The sequence below is a fragment of the Ips typographus genome, linkage group LG15 (genome assembly GCF_016097725.1).
Source record: "Ips typographus isolate SLU linkage group LG15, UJ_Ityp_2.0, whole genome shotgun sequence".
NCBI lineage: Eukaryota > Metazoa > Arthropoda > Insecta > Coleoptera > Curculionidae > Ips > Ips typographus.
In genome coordinates this window covers 8,817,539-8,837,248 of record NC_138436.1, presented here as the reverse complement: position 1 = coordinate 8,837,248, position 19,710 = coordinate 8,817,539, and the positions used below count along the sequence as shown (strand labels likewise).

The 19,710-nt window shown below is 38.2% G+C and overlaps 1 protein-coding gene across 2 annotated transcripts; it reads right to left on the bottom strand.

The window, feature by feature from the left end:
- Window positions 1-5,456: 5,456 nt before the first annotated feature.
- Window positions 5,457-19,710, bottom strand: LOC145738463 (protein FAM13A). Of its 2 annotated transcripts, XM_081993300.1 has the most exons (8): window positions 19,558-19,710; window positions 18,553-18,802; window positions 16,124-16,332; window positions 15,480-15,775; window positions 13,347-13,645; window positions 9,172-9,474; window positions 8,891-9,106; window positions 5,457-5,858 (listed from the first exon to the last, which is right to left on the bottom strand). In XM_081993300.1, exons 3-8 carry the CDS (start codon window positions 16,297-16,299, stop codon window positions 5,481-5,483), a joined length of 1,668 nt encoding a protein of 555 aa, XP_081849426.1. In that variant the 5' UTR covers window positions 16,300-16,332; window positions 18,553-18,802; window positions 19,558-19,710; the 3' UTR covers window positions 5,457-5,480. The 2 variants fall into 2 exon arrangements, with proteins under 2 accessions (XP_081849426.1, XP_081849425.1); XM_081993299.1 differs by having other exon boundaries at window positions 16,124-18,802.

The window sequence follows — 19,710 nt, the reverse complement described above, 5'->3', positions numbered from 1 at the left end:
TGGAAACTTTGACAGCTCGTAACTCGGTTATTTTGACAGTTAGCAAAGTCTAGTTTTGACCACCGTGTAGCCCGGGAAATTCTCTTTAAAAACCTTAATAGAGAGTTTTAGCAAATTGGGTCAAATTAGAGAGTTATCGCACGATAAAACACTCGGACGTATGTCAAACTGTTGTGAAACAACAACTGGAACTTTGACAGCTCGTAACTCGGCTATTTTGACAGCTAGGAGAGTCTAGTTTTGACCATCGCGTAGCCCGTGAAATTCTCTTTAAAAACCTTAATAGAGAGTTACAGCAAATTGGGTCAAATTAGAGAGTTATCGCACGATAAAACACTCGGACGTATGTCAAACTGTTGTGAAACAACAACTGGAACTTTGACAGCTCGTAACTCGGCTATTTTGACAGTTAGCAAAGTCTAGTTTTGACCATCGCGTAGCCCGTGAAATTCTCTTTAAAAACCTTAATAGAGAGTTATAGCAAATTGGGTCAAATTAGGGAGTTATCGCACGATAAAACACTCGGACGTATGTCAAACTGTTGTGAAACAACAACTGGAACTTTGACAGCTCGTAACTCGGCTATTTTGACAGTTAGTAAAGTCTAGTTTTGACCATCGCGTAGCCCGGGAAATTCTCTTTAAAAACCTTAATAGAGAGTTATAGCAAAATGGGTCAAATTAGAGAGTTATCGCACGATAAAACACTCGGACGTATGTCAAACTGTTGTGAAACAACGACTGGAACTTTGACAGCTCGTAACTCGGCTATTTTGACAGTTAGCAAAGTCTAGTTTTGACCACCGTGTAGCCCGGGAAATTCTCTTTAAAAACCTTAATAGAGAGTTATAGCAAATTGGGTCAAATTAGAGAGTTATCGCACGATAAAACGCTCTGACGTATGTCAAACTGTTGTGAAACAACAACTGGAACTTTGACAGCTCGTAACTCGGCCATTTTGACAGTTAGCAAAGTCTAGTTTTGACCATCGCGTAGCCCGCGAAATTCTCTTTAAAAACCTTAATGGAGAGTTTTAGCAAATTGGGTCAAATTAGAGAGTTATCGCACGATAAAACATTCTAATGTTTATCAAACTGTTAAAACAATTAGGGAAACTTTGACAGCTCGTAACTCGGCTATTTTGACAGCTAGCAAAGTCTAGTTTTGACCACCGTGTAGCCCGTGAAATTCTCTTTAAAAACCTTAATGGAGAGTTATAGCAAATTGGGTCAAATTAGGGAGTTATCGCACGATAAAACACTCGGACGTATGTCAAACTGTTGTGAAACAACAACTGGAACTTTGACAGCTCGTAACTCGGCTATTTTGACAGTTAGTAAAGTCTAGTTTTGACCATCGCGTAGCCCGGGAAATTCTCTTTAAAAACCTTAATAGAGAGTTATAGCAAAATGGGTCAAATTAGAGAGTTATCGCACGATAAAACACTCGGACGTATGTCAAACTGTTGTGAAACAACGACTGGAACTTTGACAGCTCGTAACTCGGCTATTTTGACAGTTAGCAAAGTCTAGTTTTGACCACCGTGTAGCCCGGGAAATTCTCTTTAAAAACCTTAATAGAGAGTTATAGCAAATTGGGTCAAATTAGAGAGTTATCGCACGATAAAACGCTCTGACGTATGTCAAACTGTTGTGAAACAACAACTGGAACTTTGACAGCTCGTAACTCGGCCATTTTGACAGTTAGCAAAGTCTAGTTTTGACCATCGCGTAGCCCGCGAAATTCTCTTTAAAAACCTTAATGGAGAGTTTTAGCAAATTGGGTCAAATTAGAGAGTTATCGCACGATAAAACATTCTAATGTTTATCAAACTGTTAAAACAATTAGGGAAACTTTGACAGCTCGTAACTCGGCTATTTTGACAGCTAGCAAAGTCTAGTTTTGACCACCGTGTAGCCTGGGAAATTCTCTTTAAAAACCTTAATGGAGAGTTATAGCAAATTGGGTCAAATTAGGGAGTTATCGCACGATAAAACACTCGGACGTATGTCAAACTGTTGTGAAACAACAACTGGAACTTTGACAGCTCGTAACTCGGCTATTTTGACAGTTAGTAAAGTCTAGTTTTGACCATCGCGTAGCCCGGGAAATTCTCTTTAAAAACCTTAATAGAGAGTTATAGCAAAATGGGTCAAATTAGAGAGTTATCGCACGATAAAACACTCGGACGTATGTCAAACTGTTGTGAAACAACGACTGGAACTTTGACAGCTCGTAACTCGGCTATTTTGACAGTTAGCAAAGTCTAGTTTTGACCACCGTGTAGCCCGGGAAATTCTCTTTAAAAACCTTAATAGAGAGTTTTAGCAAATTGGGTCAAATTAGAGAGTTATCGCACGATAAAACACTCGGACGTATGTCAAACTGTTGTGAAACAACAACTGGAACTTTGACAGCTCGTAACTCGGCTATTTTGACAGTTAGCAAAGTCTAGTTTTGACCATTGTGTAGCCCGTGAAATTCTCTTTAAAAACCTTAATAGAGAGTTACAGCAAATTGGGTCAAATTAGAGAGTTATCGCACGATAAAACACTCGGACGTATGTCAAACTGTTGTGAAACAACAACTGGAACTTTGACAGCTCGTAACTCGGCTATTTTGACAGTTAGCAAAGTCTAGTTTTGACCATCGCGTAGCCCGTGAAATTCTCTTTAAAAACCTTAATAGAGAGTTATAGCAAATTGGGTCAAATTAGGGAGTTATCGCACGATAAAACACTCGGACGTATGTCAAACTGTTGTGAAACAACAACTGGAACTTTGACAGCTCGTAACTCGGCTATTTTGACAGTTAGTAAAGTCTAGTTTTGACCATCGCGTAGCCCGGGAAATTCTCTTTAAAAACCTTAATAGAGAGTTATAGCAAAATGGGTCAAATTAGAGAGTTATCGCACGATAAAACACTCGGACGTATGTCAAACTGTTGTGAAACAACGACTGGAACTTTGACAGCTCGTAACTCGGCTATTTTGACAGCTAGCAAAGTCTAGTTTTGACCACCGTGTAGCCCGGGAAATTCTCTTTAAAAACCTTAATAGAGAGTTATAGCAAATTGGGTCAAATTAGAGAGTTATCGCACGATAAAACGCTCTGACGTATGTCAAACTGTTGTGAAACAACAACTGGAACTTTGACAGCTCGTAACTCGGCCATTTTGACAGTTAGCAAAGTCTAGTTTTGACCATCGCGTAGCCCGCGAAATTCTCTCTAAAAACCTTAATAGAGAGTTATAGCAAATTGGGTCGAATTAGAGAGTTATCGCACGATAAAACGCTCTGACGTATGTCAAACTGTTGTGAAACAACCACTGGAAACTTTGACAGCTCGTAACTCGGTTATTTTGACAGTTAGCAAAGTCTAGTTTTGACCACCGTGTAGCCCGGGAAATTCTCTTTAAAAACCTTAATAGAGAGTTTTAGCAAATTGGGTCAAATTAGAGAGTTATCGCACGATAAAACACTCGGACGTATGTCAAACTGTTGTGAAACAACAACTGGAACTTTGACAGCTCGTAACTCGGCTATTTTGACAGCTAGGAGAGTCTAGTTTTGACCATCGCGTAGCCCGTGAAATTCTCTTTAAAAACCTTAATAGAGAGTTACAGCAAATTGGGTCAAATTAGAGAGTTATCGCACGATAAAACACTCGGACGTATGTCAAACTGTTGTGAAACAACAACTGGAACTTTGACAGCTCGTAACTCGGCTATTTTGACAGTTAGCAAAGTCTAGTTTTGACCATCGCGTAGCCCGTGAAATTCTCTTTAAAAACCTTAATAGAGAGTTATAGCAAATTGGGTCAAATTAGGGAGTTATCGCACGATAAAACACTCGGACGTATGTCAAACTGTTGTGAAACAACAACTGGAACTTTGACAGCTCGTAACTCGGCTATTTTGACAGTTAGTAAAGTCTAGTTTTGACCATCGCGTAGCCCGGGAAATTCTCTTTAAAAACCTTAATAGAGAGTTATAGCAAAATGGGTCAAATTAGAGAGTTATCGCACGATAAAACACTCGGACGTATGTCAAACTGTTGTGAAACAACGACTGGAACTTTGACAGCTCGTAACTCGGCTATTTTGACAGTTAGCAAAGTCTAGTTTTGACCACCGTGTAGCCCGGGAAATTCTCTTTAAAAACCTTAATAGAGAGTTATAGCAAATTGGGTCAAATTAGAGAGTTATCGCACGATAAAACGCTCTGACGTATGTCAAACTGTTGTGAAACAACAACTGGAACTTTGACAGCTCGTAACTCGGCCATTTTGACAGTTAGCAAAGTCTAGTTTTGACCATCGCGTAGCCCGCGAAATTCTCTTTAAAAACCTTAATGGAGAGTTTTAGCAAATTGGGTCAAATTAGAGAGTTATCGCACGATAAAACATTCTAATGTTTATCAAACTGTTAAAACAATTAGGGAAACTTTGACAGCTCGTAACTCGGCTATTTTGACAGCTAGCAAAGTCTAGTTTTGACCACCGTGTAGCCTGGGAAATTCTCTTTAAAAACCTTAATGGAGAGTTATAGCAAATTGGGTCAAATTAGGGAGTTATCGCACGATAAAACACTCGGACGTATGTCAAACTGTTGTGAAACAACAACTGGAACTTTGACAGCTCGTAACTCGGCTATTTTGACAGTTAGTAAAGTCTAGTTTTGACCATCGCGTAGCCCGGGAAATTCTCTTTAAAAACCTTAATAGAGAGTTATAGCAAAATGGGTCAAATTAGAGAGTTATCGCACGATAAAACACTCGGACGTATGTCAAACTGTTGTGAAACAACGACTGGAACTTTGACAGCTCGTAACTCGGCTATTTTGACAGTTAGCAAAGTCTAGTTTTGACCACCGTGTAGCCCGGGAAATTCTCTTTAAAAACCTTAATAGAGAGTTATAGCAAATTGGGTCAAATTAGTGAGTTATCGCACGATAAAACACTCTGACGTATGTCAAACTGTTGTGAAACAACAACTGGAACTTTGACAGCTCGTAACTCGGCTATTTTGACAGCTAGCAAAGTCTAGTTTTGACCATCGCGTAGCCCGGGAAATTCTCTTTAAAAACCTTAATGGAGAGTTTTAGCAAATTGGGTCAAATTAGAGAGTTATCGCACGATAAAACATTCTAATGTTTATCAAACTGTTAAAACAATTAGGGAAACTTTGACAGCTCGTAACTCGGCTATTTTGACAGCTAGCAAAGTCTAGTTTTGACCACCGTGTAGCCTGGGAAATTCTCTTTAAAAACCTTAATGGAGAGTTATAGCAAATTGGGTCAAATTAGAGAGTTATCGCACGATAAAACACTCTAACGTCTGAAATGGCAACGGAAACTTTGACGGCTCGTAAGTCGGCCATTTTGGCTCGTTTTTTTTTTCTTTTTTTTTTACAGTGTTGCCGCAGCGTTGCCAAGTGGGGGGGAGGAAAAAAAAACCGAATTTTTCTCAAAAAAATCGATTTATTTAACATTTCCCGATCAGAACCTCGATCAGCCTGAGCCGTCCTTTGATGCGCTTGTAAGCGACGTACAAGTCTTCTGCCGGTTTTTTGTCCTCCTTGGTCAGCATTCTGCCCAAATTGTCTTGCACGGCCCTCTCGAATTCCTTGATTTGCGCGCGCAACGCCCTCTTCTCCTCCTTGACGATGCGCATTTGTTCCAGCAGTTCCGGTTTGCGCAACGTCTGAATGTGATCCGGCGTTGCCGTTTCCTTGTACGGCACGGTCGGCACGGTTGCCGGATCGGTCGGCGCGGTTGCCGATTCGGTCGACGATGACGTCGACGCGACGAAATGCATCGTTTCGTTTTCGTCGATTGTTGCCAATTCGCCACCGTTTACCGCCTGTTGGGGTGGTTTTTTTTTGGTTTTTTCCTCACACACCCCCCTCGCACCCCCCTCCACCTCAAAATGGTCTAACCTATTTGGCAATGTTGTCGTATTTTCTGAAAGCTGATACTTTAAGCTACATTTTTGTTTCAGTGACATTTTCACGTCAACTGTCAAATAAGCGAGTTATTCGAGATTAAGTGAGTTGGTGCACTAAAAATGATCGAATTTTTGTACGGCAACTTTAACGCTCTCTAGCGGCCAAACGGTATAATCAATCGACTCGTGTAATCATATTTTTGGAAAGCTCCGAGTCTGCTCTATCTTTTCTGTTCAGTGAGATTTTAACGTCAGCTGTCAAATAAGCGAGTTTTTTGAGGTTAAGTGAGTTGGTGCACTAAAAATGATCGAACCTCAAACTAATTTTGACACTGATCACTTTGGACTTGAATAACTCGCTTATTTGACAGCTGACGTCAAAATGTCACTGAACAGAAAAAATAGAGCTTCCTCGGAACTTTCCAAAAATATGATTACACGAGTTGATTGGTTATACCGTTTGGCCGCTAGAGAGCGTTAAAGTTTGCCCTACAAAAATTTGATCATTTTTAGTGCACCAACTCACTTAACCTCAAAAAACTCGCTTATTTGACAGTTGACGTCAAAATGTCATGGAATAGAAAAAATAGAGTAAACTGGGAGCTTTCCAAAAATATGATTACACGAGTTGATTGGTTGCACCGTTTGGCCGCTAGAGAGCGTTTAAGTTTGCCCTACAAAAATTCGATCATTTTTAGTGCACCAACTCACTTAACCGCAAAAAACTCGCTTATTTGACAGTTGACGTCAAAATGTCATGGAATAGAAAAAATAGAGTAAACTGGGAGCTTTCCAAAAATATGATTACACGAGTTAATAGGTTTAGTCGTTTGGCCGCTAGACGGCGTCAAAGTCAAAAGAGTTTTTACGTGAACCTAATTTTGACACTGTTTAGTTTAACCTCAAAAAACTCGCTTATTTGACAGCTGACGTCAAAATGTCATGGATTAGAAAAAATAGAGCAAACTCGGAGCTTTCCAAAAATATGATTATACGAGTTGATTGGTTGCACCGTTTGGCCGCTAGAGAGCGTTGAAGTTGCCCTACAAAAATTCGATCATTTTTAGTGCACCAACTCACTTAACCGGAAAAAACTCGCTTATTTGACAGTTGACGTCAAAACGTCACTGAAACAAAAATGTAGCCCATAGTGTCAGCTTTCAGAAAATATGACAACATTGCCAGATAGGTTACGCAATTTAGCCGGTAGAGGGCGTCAAAGTCACTAAATGACTTGCTAAAGCATTTTATAGAAATTTCCTTGAATTCACAAACCCCCTCACCCCCCCCTTCTGAAAGAAGGTTAGGGGGGGGTGTGAGGGGGTTTGTGAATTCTAGACAGAGGGGAAGGTGGTACAAAAATAAGAATTGATTTTGGCTTAACTTTTTGGTGCTACCTTCCCCTACTCGGGTGGAAAAAAAAACTAATTTTTGACACTTTTTACTTTGGCCTTGAATAACTCGCTTATTTGACAGTTGACGTCAAAATGTCACTGAAACAAAAATGTAGCCCATAATGTTAGCTTTCAGAAAATATGGCCGCTTAAGTTAATCGGTTTAGTCGTTTGGCCGCTAGAGGGCGTCAAAATCAACAGAGTTTTTAAGGTGAAACTAATTTTGATTCTACTCACTTTGGCCTTGAATAACTCTGTTATTTGACAGTTGACGTCAAAATGTCACTGAAGCAAAAATGTAGCCCATAATGTCAGCTTTCAGAAAATATGGCCGCTTAAGTTAATCGGTTTAGTCGTTTGGCCGCTAGAGGGCGTCAAAATCAACAGAGTTTTTACCTCAAACTAATTTTGACACTTTTTACTTTGGCCTTGAATAACTCGCTTATTTGACAGTTGACGTCAAAATGTCACTGAAGCAAAAATGTAGCCCGATGTGTCAGCTTTCAGAAAATATGGCCGCTTAAGTTAATCGGTTTGGTCGTTTGGCCGCTAGAGGGCGTCAAAATCAACAGAGTTTTCACCTCAAAAACTAATTTTGACACTGATCACTTTGGCCTTGAATAACTCGCTAATTTGACAGTTGACGTCAAAATGTCACTGAAGCAAAAATGTAGCTCAAAGTGTCAGCTTTCAGAAAATATGGCCGCTTAAGTTAATCGGTTTAGTCGTTTGGCCGCTAGAGGGCGTCAAAATCAACAGAGTTTTCACATCAAACTAATTTTTGACACTTTTCGCTTTGGCCTTGAATAACTCGCTTATTTGACAGTTGACGTCAAAATGTCACTGAAGCAAAAATGTAGCCCATAGTGTCAGCTTTCAGAAAATATGGCCGCTTAAGTTAATCGGTTTGGTCGTTTGGCCGCTAGAGGGCGTCAAAATCAACGCAGTTTTCACCTCAAACTAATTTTGACACTGATCACTTTGGCCTTGAATAACTCGCTTATTTGACAGTTGACGTCAAAATGTCACTGAAGCAAAAATGTAGCCCATAGTGTCAGCTTTCAGAAAATATGGCCGCTTAAGTTAATCACTTTGGTGGTTTGACCGCTAGAGGGCGTCAAACTCAACAGAGTTTGCACGTCAAACTAATTTTAACATTATTAGCTTTGACCTTGAATAACTCGGTTATTTGACAGTTGACGTCGAAATGTCATGGAATAGAAAAAATGGAGCAAACTCGGATCTTTCCAAAAATATGATTACACGAGTTGATTGATTATACCGTTTGGCCGCTAGAGAGCGTTAAAGTTGCAGTACAAAAATTCGATCATTTTTAGTGCAACCAACTCACTTAACCTCAAAAAAACTCGCTTATTTGACAGTTGACGTCAAAACGTCACTGAAACAAAAATGTAGCCCAGAGTGTCGGCTTTCAGAAAATACCATCAAACCACGTGATTGATTGGACGGTTTGGCCGCTAGAGGGCGTCAAACTCCCACTTCTGACCGGGGTGGGGGGGGGGTGTGAGGGGATTTCAGACAGTTGACACTTACGTTGGACATTTTGACGATCGTTTGTTTCAGCAGTCGATAGCGATCGTAAAATGGCCGAACCAGATCGCGATCGTGTTTCGTTTGCGGGCGGCCGTGGACGCTTTCGAGAAACAAAAGCGCTTTCTGCGTGGCAATCTTCTCGTCGATCAGTTGCGCTTCGGTCAGGTGATCCAGGTTCAGGTCACGTGACGCGGTGGCGCGCGTCAATTTCAATCTCTTTTTGACATTTGACATTTGACGTTTGACAGATTGCGGCGTTGCCGTCGTGTTAACGTACTCACCGTTTCGATTTCCTTTACGGTCTCGTCGATTGTCGTCGTTTTCGGTTGGTGGTTCTTTCGTTTGTAGCTGCTCACCGATATTTCCGTCAAATGTTTCTGTTCGCGCCTGAGCCGGTCCAGTTCCGCGTGCAATTTCCGGTTCGTCGCGTCGTTCCGGTTCGCTTTGTTGCTTCCGGTTTTCCGTTCTTCCGCTTCCGTTTCGCGCGCCACGATCTTCTTGCGGCACGCGTCGATCAGGCGCGTCAGCTTTTCGATTCGTTCGTCGATCGGATTGGTCGACATTTTCGCGATGCTCGTCTGCACCTGAGCAAGAATTGTGTCAGAATTGGCAAAGTTGTCACAAAAATTAAAAAACAAAAAACATTCTAACCTAACCTAACCAAGAATTGTGTCAAAATTGTCAAAAAATTTAAAAAAAAATCATTCTAACCTAACCTAACCAGGATTGGTGTCAAAATTGTCAAAAAATTTAAAAAAAAATCATTCTAACCTAACCTAACCAGGATTGGTGTCAAAATTGTCAAAAAATTTTTTTAAAAATCATTTCAACCTAACCTAACCAGGATTGTGTCAAAATTGTCAAAAAAAAAAAATATTTTTAAAAAAATCATTTCAACCTAACCTAACCAGGATTGTGTCAAAATTGTCAAAATTGTCAAAAAAAAAAAAAAAAATAAAAAAAAAATCATTCTAACCTAACCTAACCAGGATTGGTGTCAAAATTGTCAAAAAATTTAAAAAAAAATCATTCTAACCTAACCTAACCAGGATTGGTGTCAAAATTGTCAAAAAATTTTTTTAAAAATCATTTCAACCTAACCTAACCAGGATTGTGTCAAAATTGTCAAAAAAAAAAAATATTTTTAAAAAAATCATTTCAACCTAACCTAACCAGGATTGTGTCAAAATTGTCAAAATTGTCAAAAAAAAAAAAAAAAATAAAAAAAAAATTATTCTAACCTAACCTAACCAGGATTGTGTCAAAATTGTCAAAAAAAAAAAAAATTTAAAAAAAAAATCATTTCAACCTAACCTAACCAGGATTGTGTCAAAATTGTCAAAAAAAAAAAAAAAAAAAAATTAAAAAAAATTATTCTAACCTAACCTAACCAGGATTGTGTCAAAATTGTCAAAAAATTTAAAAAAAATCATTCTAACCTAACCTAACCAGGATTGTGTCAAAATTGTCAAAAAAAAAAAGAAAATTAAAAAAAAAATTATTCTAACCTAACCTAACCAAGAATTGTGTCAAATTGTCAAAATTGTCAAAAAAATTAAAAAAAATTAAAAAAAAACATTCTAACCTAACCTAACCAAGAATGTGTCAAAATTGTCAAAAAAAATTAAAAAAAAAAAAACATTCTAACCTAACCAAGAATTGTGTCAAAAATGTCAAAAAAATTAAAAAAAAAACATTCTAACCTAACCTAACCAAGAATTGTGTCAAAATTGTCAAAAAAAAAAAAAATTATTCTAACCTAACCTAACCAGGATTGTGTCAAAATTGTCAAAAAAAAAAAGAAAATTAAAAAAAAAATTATTCTAACCTAACCTGACCAAGAATTGTGTCAAATTGTCAAAATTTTTAAAAAAAAATTTAAAAAAAACATTCTAACCTAACCTAACCAAGAATGTGTCAAAAAAAAAAAAAAAAAAAACATTCTAACCTAACCTAACCAAGAATATGACAAATTGTCAAAATTGTCAAAAAAAAAAAAAAAAAAAACATTCTAACCCAACCTAACCCAGAATGTGTCAAAATTGTCAAAAAAATTAAAAAAAAAAAAAATTCTAACCTAACCTAACCAAGAATCGTGTCAAATTGTCAAAATTGTCAAAAAAAAAAAAAAAAAACATTCTAACCCAACCTAACCCAGAATGTGTCAAAAATGTCAAAAAAATTAAAAAAAAAACAATCCAACCTAACCTAACCAAGAATGACAAATTGTCAAAAAAAAAAAAAAAAAAACATTCTAACCCAACCTAACCCAGAATGTGTCAAAATTGTCAAAAAAATTTAAAAAAAACAATTCTAACCTAACCTAACCAAGAATTGTGTCAAATTGTCAAAATTGTCAAAAAAAAAAAAAAAACCATTCTAACCCAACCTAACCCAGAATGTGTCAAAATTGTCAAAAAAAAAAAAAAAAAGACAGTCTAACCTAACCAGAATTGTGTCAAAACTGTCAAAAAAAAAACACTCTAACCTAACCTAACTGTCAAAATACACGGAATTGTCAGAAAATTAAAAAAAAAACCAGTTTACTCAGAGTAACTGTCAAAATTGTCAAAACTGTCAAAAAAAAAAAGAGACAGTCTAACCCAACCTAACTGTCAAAATACTCTGAACTGTCAGAAAATTAAAAAAAAAAACAGTTTACTCAGCGTAACTGTCAAAATTGTAAAAATTGTCAAAACTGTCAAAAAAAAAAACACTCTAACCTAACCTAACTGTCAAAATACTCGGAATTGTCAGAAAATTAAAAAAAAAAACAGTTTATTCAGCGTAACTGTCAAAATTGTAAAAATTGTCAAAACTGTCAAAAAAAAAAAAGACAGTCTAACCTAACCAGAATTGTGTCAAAACTGTCAAAAAAAAGACAGTCTAACCTAACCTAACTGTCAAAATACTCGGAATTGTCAGAAAATTAAAAAAAAAAACAGTTTATTCAGCGTAACTGTCAAAATTGTAAAAATTGTCAAAACTGTCAAAAAAAAAAAAAAAAAAAGACAGTCTAACCTAACCAGAATTGTGTCAAAACTGTCAAAAAAAAAAACACTCTAACCTAACCTAACTGTCAAAATACTCGGAATTGTCAGAACATTAAAAAAAAAACCAGTTTACTCAGCGTAACTGTCAAAATTGTCAAAACTGTCAAAAAAAAAAAAAGAGACAGTCTAACCCAACCTATCTGTCAAAATACTCGGAATTGTCAGAAAATTAAAAAAAAAACCAGTTTACTCAGCGTAACTGTCAAAATTGTAAAAATTGTCAAAACTGTCAAAAAAAAAAAACACTCTAACCTAACCTAACTGTCAAAATACTCGGAATTGTCGAAAAATTAAAAAAAACAGTTTACTTAGCGAAACTGTCAAAAAAAAAACATTCTAACCTAACCTAACCAGAATTGTGTCAAAACTGTCAAAAAAAAGACAGTCTAACCTAACCTATCTGTCAAAATACTCGGAATTGTCAGAAAATTAAAAAAAAACCAGTTTACTTTAGAGTAACTGTCAAAACTGTCAAAAAAAAAATAGAAATTTGCGCGAGAGCTGTCAAAATCACGTGACTATTTTCGAACGTCAAATGGACTATTGAAAGTCACGTGACCCTAATTATTAGGATTAAAATCAGTGTGTTGCCCTGTCAAAACTGTCAGAAACAAGCTGAAAAATGACAGTTTAACCCAACCAAACTGTCAAAGTTGTCAAAACTGTATGCATATGTATTTTGACAGTTAGCGGAAACTTTGACAGCTCGTAACTCGGCTATTTTGACAGTTAGCAAAGTCTAGTTTTGACCATCGCGTAGCCCGCGAAATTCTCTTTAAATACCTTAATGGAGAGTTGTAGCAAATTGGGTCAAATTAGAGAGTTATCGCACGATAAAACATTCTAATGTTTGTCAAACTGTTGTGAAACAATTAGGGAAACTTTGACAGCTCGTAACTCGGCTATTTTGACAGCTAGGAGAGTCTAGTTTTGACCATCGTGTAGCCCGCGAAATTCTCTTTAAATACCTTAATGGAGAGTTATAGCAAATTGGGTCAAATTAGAGAGTTATCGCACGATAAAACATTCTAATGTTTGTCAAACTGTTAAAACAATTAGGGAAACTTTGACAGCTCGTAACTCGGCTATTTTGACAGCTAGCAAAGTCTAGTTTTGACCACTGTGTAGCCCGTGAAATTCTCTTTAAATACCTTAATGGAGAGTTATAGCAAATTGGGTCAAATTAGTGAGTTATCGCACGATAAAACACTTTGACGTATGTCAAACTGTTGTGAAACAACAACTGGAACTTTGACAGCTCGTAACTCGGCTATTTTGACAGTTAGCAAAGTCTAGTTTTGACCATCGCGTAGCCCGCGAAATTCTCTTTAAAAACCTTAATGGAGAGTTACAGCAAATTGGGTCAAATTAGAGAGTTATCGCACTCTGATGGTCACACCTACCTGGGGTACGTTCGGGTCCAAGTAAATTCGTCTGGTCGCTATGATCGAGTTGCGGGGCGACGACGCCATCTTGTTGGACGCGATCAATTGCCCCGGCATCGTTTCCATGTCGTCGGTCACGTGACTGACCGGCTGGGACACGATTGGTTCCGTGGTGTCCAGCTGATCGTACAAACTGGAAAAATCCAAATTTGGCGATGAAGTTGCGCGCGTCGGACTGGGCGATCGGTCGTCCTGCAACGGGCTCAAGTCCAGGAACCTCAACGAGGCGGTACCTTCGGGTTCCGTGCTCGTATTTTCTGACAAAAGCGAAAAAATTATTCGATTAACTTTGACGCCCTCTAGCGGCCAAACGGCGTAACTAATCCACCTAAGCGACCATGTTTTTGGAAAGGTGACACTTTGGGCTACATTTTTGCTTCAGTGACATTTCGACGTCAGCTGTCAAATAAGCGAGTTTTTTGAGGTTAAGTGAGTTGGTGCACTAAAAATGATCGAATTTTTGTAGGGCAACTTAAACGCTCTCTAGCGGCCAAACGGCATAATCAATCGACTCGTGTAATCATATTTTTGGAAAGCTCCGAGTTTGCTTTATCTTTTCTGTTCAGTGACATTTTGACGTCAACTGTCAAATTAGCGCGTTATTTGCGGTTAAATAAGTTGGTGCACTTGAAATTTTAGGAAAGTTGATAGTGCAACTTTGACGCCCTCTAGCGGCCAAACTGTCGAACCAATCAACTCGTGTAGCCATATCGTTGGAAAGCCCATGAAATGGGCTTTCCATTGACGTATAAAACTTTATACAAAGTGACACAAATAAGTGACTAAATGACAGTTGAATGAAAGAGTGCACTAAAAAATGACTAAATTTTTTAAGTCAACTTTGACGCCCTCTAGCGGCCAAACTGTCCAACCAATCAACTCGTGTAGCCATATCGTTGGAAAGCCCATGAAATGGGCTTTCCATTGACGTATAAAACTTTATACAAAGTGACACAAATAAGTGACTAAATGACAGTTGAATGAAAGAGTGCACTAAAAAATGACTAAATTTTTTAAGTCAACTTTGACGCCCTCTAGCGGCCAAACTGTCCAACCAATCAACTCGTGTAGCCATATCGTTGGAAAGCCCATGAAATGGGCTTTCCATTGACGTATAAAACTTTATACAAAGTGACACAAATAAGTGACTAAATGACAGTTGAATGAAAGAGTGCACTAAAAAATGACTAAATTTTTTAAGTCAACTTTGACGCCCTCTAGCGGCCAAACTGTCGAACCAATCAACTCGTGTAGCCATATCGTTGGAAAGCCCATGAAATGGGCTTTCCATTGACGTATAAAACTTTATACAAAGTGACACAAATAAGTGACTAAATGACAGTTGAATGAAAGAGTGCACTAAAAAATGACTAAATTTTTTAAGTCAACTTTGACGCCCTCTAGCGGCCAAACTGTCCAACCAATCAACTCGTGTAGCCATATCGTTGGAAAGCCCATGAAATGGGCTTTCCATTGACGTATAAAACTTTATACAAAGTGACACAAATAAGTGACTAAATGACAGTTGAATGAAAGAGTGCACTAAAAAATGACTAAATTTTTTAAGTCAACTTTGACGCCCTCTAGCGGCCAAACTGTCCAACCAATCAACTCGTGTAGCCATATCGTTGGAAAGCCCATGAAATGGGCTTTCCATTGACGTATAAAACTTTATACAAACTGACACAAGTAAGTGAGTAAATGACAGTTGAATGAAAGAGTGCACTAAAAAATGTCTAAATTTGTTAAGTCAACTTTGACGCCCTCTAGCAGCCAAACTGTCCAACCAATCAACTCGTGTAGCCATATCGTTGGAAAGGCTATTTCATTAGCTATCCATTGACGTATAAAACTTTATACAAACTGACACAAGTAAGTGAGTAAATGACAGTTGAATGAAAGAGTGCACTAAAAAATGTCTAAATTTGTTAAGTCAACTTTGACGCCCTCTAGCGGCCAAACTGTCCAACCAATCAAGTCGTGTAGCCATATCGTTGGAAAGCCCATTTCATTGGCTTTCCATTGACATATAAAACTTTATACAAAGTGTCCCAAATAAGCGAGTTATTCAACATCGAAAGAATCGATTACCTGGTGCCAGTTGGTCGATTCCATTGTTGTTCTTCTTGCTCAAACTGTCCGATTTGGTTGGTTTTGACGGTACCCGTCCTTTGTACCGTTTCGGGTACTTTTTCGGTACCCTCGATTGGTGGTGCGGCTTCGCAAACCTCTCAAACGACCTCGTTTTGTCGTAATCCTCGTACCTCGATGGTTCGTTGGTTTTCAACGGTTCCTCGCCGCCATTTTGCGGAAAGTCCCCCGAACTGGACACTCTGCGCATGCCATTGTCCTCGATCCGGTACGGCGGACGCTCCTCCGAATTGGACCTGTCATTCGTCCCAAAAAAAAAAAATTTAAAAAAAAAATAAAAAAAAAAAAAAAAAATAAATAAAAAAATAAAAAAATAATAAAAATTATAAAATTAATAAAAAAAAAAAAAAAAAAATAATAATAAAAAAAAAATAAATAAAAAAATAAAAAATAATAAGAATAAAAAAATAAAATAAAAAAAATAAAAAAAAATATTAAAAAAAAATAAAAATAAAAAATAAAAAAATAATAAAAATAAAAAAAATAAAAATATAAAAAATAATAATAGTAAAAAAATAATAAAAATAAAAATTAAAAAAAAAAAAATGATAAAAATAAAAAAAATTTTTGATTTGATATTGTACCTGATGATGACTTTCTTGTCCTGATTGACAGAATTGACGCTTTCTTGACGTTCCTTGCGTTTGCGCAATTTGACAGTCGCCTTGGCCTGTTCGAACAGTTTCGAACCGGTTTGGGCCGGTTTCTTTGACGTTTTGCCCGATGGTTCGCCCTGTTGCCACTTGGCGCCACTTTTCATTTTTCCCCCTCCAAAGCCCGCGGGGGCGTGCCCCTAAAACAGTCCCACCCTGTATACGGTTTGCACGCGGCGTTGCCGTATTTCCCATCAAAAAAAAATACCCAGGGTGTCCGGGCTAAAAGTAACTTTGTACGCCTCTTATACTCGATTTAGTTGTAAAAAGTGTTTTTTTTTTTTTTTTTTAATCCGGTCCTGGATCGAGTTACGTGAAAACTAACCCCACCATCGTGTTCCCCGTCCTCGATTTAGTAGAAAACGAGTACTCACTTGATTTTTTTAGAAAAGTTCAAAATGGCGTCCGTGGGAGCCATTTTGCGTTTTTCCGCCATTTTGGTTTGAGTTAGCCTGGGCTTGTTTGTACTCGTTTTCGACTAATTTGGGGTCAAGGAATCCATTTCTGATATTTGTTTGCACGTGACTTTTACCCAGTTCGAGAAACTTACCGTAAATCGAGTGGGTGAAGAGTTAGAGGAAAACGGACTTGACCATCGTATTCCCCGTCCTCGATTTAGTAGAAAACGAGTATAAACTTGACTTTTTAGGAAAAATTCAAAATGGCGGTCGTGGGACGCCATTTTGAATTTTTCGCCATTTTGAATTGAGATAGCCTGGGCTTGTTTGTACTCGTTTTCGACTAATTTGGGGTCAGGGAATCTATTTTTGATATTTGTTTGCACGTGACTTTCACCCAGTTCGAGAAACTTACCGTAAATCGAGTGGGTGAAGAGTTAGAGGAAAACGGACTCGACCATCGTATTCCCCGTCCTCGATTTAGTAGAAAATGAGTATAAACTTGATTTTTTAGGAAAATTCAAAATGGCGGTTGTGGGACGCCATTTTGAATTTTCCGCCATTTTAAATTGCAAAAAACCTTGATTATACTCGTTTTCGACTAATTTGGGGTCAAGGAATCCATTTCTGATATTTGTTTGCACGTGACTTTCACCCAGTTCGAGAAACTTACCATAAATCGAGTGCGTGAAGAGTTAGAGGAAAACGGACTTGACCATCGTATTCCCCGTCCTCGATTTAGTAGAAAACGAGTATAATCTTGACTTTTTAGAAAAAATTCAAAATGGCGGTTGTGGGACGCCATTTTGAATTTTCCGCCATTTTAAATTGCAAAAAACCTTGATTATACTCGTTTTCGACTAATTTGGGGTCGGGGAATCCGAATTTAAGGTCATTTTGACAGTAGCTGTCACCCAGTTCGAGAAACTTACCATAAATCGAGTGGGTGAAGAGTTAGAGGAAAACAAACTTGACCATCGTATTCCCCGTCCTCGATTTAGTAGAAAACGAGTATAAACTTGACTTTTTAGGAAAAATTCAAAATGGCGCCCGTGGGAGCCATTTTGTGTTTTTCCGCCATTTTGGTTTGAGTTAGCCCGGGCTTGTTTGTACTCGTTTTCGACTAATTTGGGGTCAGGGAATCCATTTTTGATATTTGTTTGCACGTGACTTTCACCCAGTTCGAGAAACTTACCGTAAATCGAGTGGGTGAAGAGTTAGAGGAAAACGGACTTGACCATCGTATTCCCCGTCCTCGATTTAGTAGAAAACGAGTATAAACTTGATTTTTTAGGAAAATTCAAAATGGCGGTCGTGGGACGCCATTTTGAATTTTTCGCCATTTTGAATTGAGATAGCCTGGGCTTGTTTGTACTCGTTTTCGACTAATTTGGGGTCAGGGAATCCATTTTTGATATTTGTTTGCACGTGACTTTCACCCAGTTCGAGAAACTTACCATAAATCGAGTGGGTGAAGAGTTAGAGAAAAACGGACCTGACCATCGTATTCCCCGTCCTCGATTTAGTAGAAAACGAGTATAATCTTGACTTTTTAGGAAAAATTCAAAATGGCGGTTGTGGGACGCCATTTTGAATTTTCCGCCATTTTAAATTGCAAAAAACCTTGATTATACTCGTTTTCGACTAATTTGGGGTCGGGGAATCCGAATTTAAGGTCATTTTGACAGTAGCTGTCACCCAGTTCGAGAAACTTACCATAAATCGAGTGGGTGAAGAGTTAGAGGAAAACAAACTTGACCATCGTATTCCCCGTCCTCGATTTAGTAGAAAACGAGTATAATCTTGACTTTTTAGGAAAAATTTAAAATGGCGGTTGTGGGACGCCATTTTGAATTTTCCGCCATTTTAAATTGCAAAAAACCTTGTTTGTACTCGTTTCCAACTAATTTGGTACAATGGTACTTTTTCCGACACCCTGTACAATAAAACAGTCATACTTACTCTTTGTGGGAGGTTTTTTGATATTTTTTTTTTAAATACGGTTTTTTAACGGTTTTACTTAAAGACACGACAAACTTAAACGGTAGCCACTCCCATTCATATCTCGGTCACGGCACATGATTGGAATTTACGGTTGTTTGAGGAAATGCGTGGAAACCAGCCGCAATTTTAGCATATGAACGCGCTCCGGTGGCGCCCTCTAACCTCAAACACCGATCGCTCTATAACCGGTCGGAACGTTCCTAAAAACCTGCAAAAAAAAACAGTGTTTGACAGCGAATAACGTCAAAACCCTTTCGATTTCACTGGGCTTCATGGTACTCGTTTTCGACTAATTTGGGGTCGGGGAATCCATTTCTGATGTCAGTTTGACAGTAGCTGTCATCCAGTTCGAGAAACTTTGAAAAATTCAGGTTTGCGCAATAGCTACCGGAAAATGAACGTCACCACTGAATTCCCCATCCTCGAATTAGTAGAAAACCAGCCCAAACTCGATTTTTTTGGAAAATTTCAAAATGGCGCCAAAAGGCGCCATTTGCAATTTTCACCATTTTGAATCGAAATAGCCTAGGCTTGATGGTACTCGTTTTCGACTAATTCGGGGACGGGGAATCCGAATTTGAGCTCAGTTTGACAGTAGCTGTCACCCAGTTCGAGAAACTTACAGTAAATCGAGTGGGTGGGGAGTTAAAGAAAAACTAACCTTACCATTGGATTCCCCGACCTCGGTTTAGTAGAAAACGAGTACAAACTCAATTTTTTCAAAAAAAGCAAAATGGCGTCCAGTGACGCCATTTTGCGTTTTCCGCCATTTTGGCTTGAGATGGCCTGGGCTTGTTTGTACTCGTTTTCGACTAATTTGGGGATAAGGAATCCATTGCAACTGTCAGTTTGACAGTAGCTGTCACCCAGTTCGAGAAACTTACAATAAATCAAGTGGGTGGGTGGTTCGAAGAAATTTACCCCTCCCGCCCCAAAATTATCGAAAAAAACTGTTCCACTTACCGTTCATCATTGAATTCTATTGTTTTCTCTCTCACTTTTCGATTTATTAAACAATTTGTCACGTGACGATCCGGAAAACAATATGGCCACCAGTGAAACGCGCTCGGTTGTGTGTACATTTGGAGGAAACGGGGCGGAGGGGGAAAAGGGGGG

Coding starts and splice junctions, on each gene's coding strand:
- LOC145738463 (XM_081993299.1), bottom strand. CDS start 16,299: ATGAAAAGTGGCGCCAAGTGGCAACAGGGCGAACCATCGGGCAAAACG. Junction 9,475..13,346: donor TGGACCCGAACGTACCCCAG/GTAGGTGTGACC, acceptor ATTCTTGCTCAG/GTGCAGACGAGCATCGCGAA. Junction 5,859..8,890: donor CGATCGTCAAAATGTCCAAC/GTAAGTGTCAAC, acceptor CCACCCCAACAG/GCGGTAAACGGTGGCGAATT.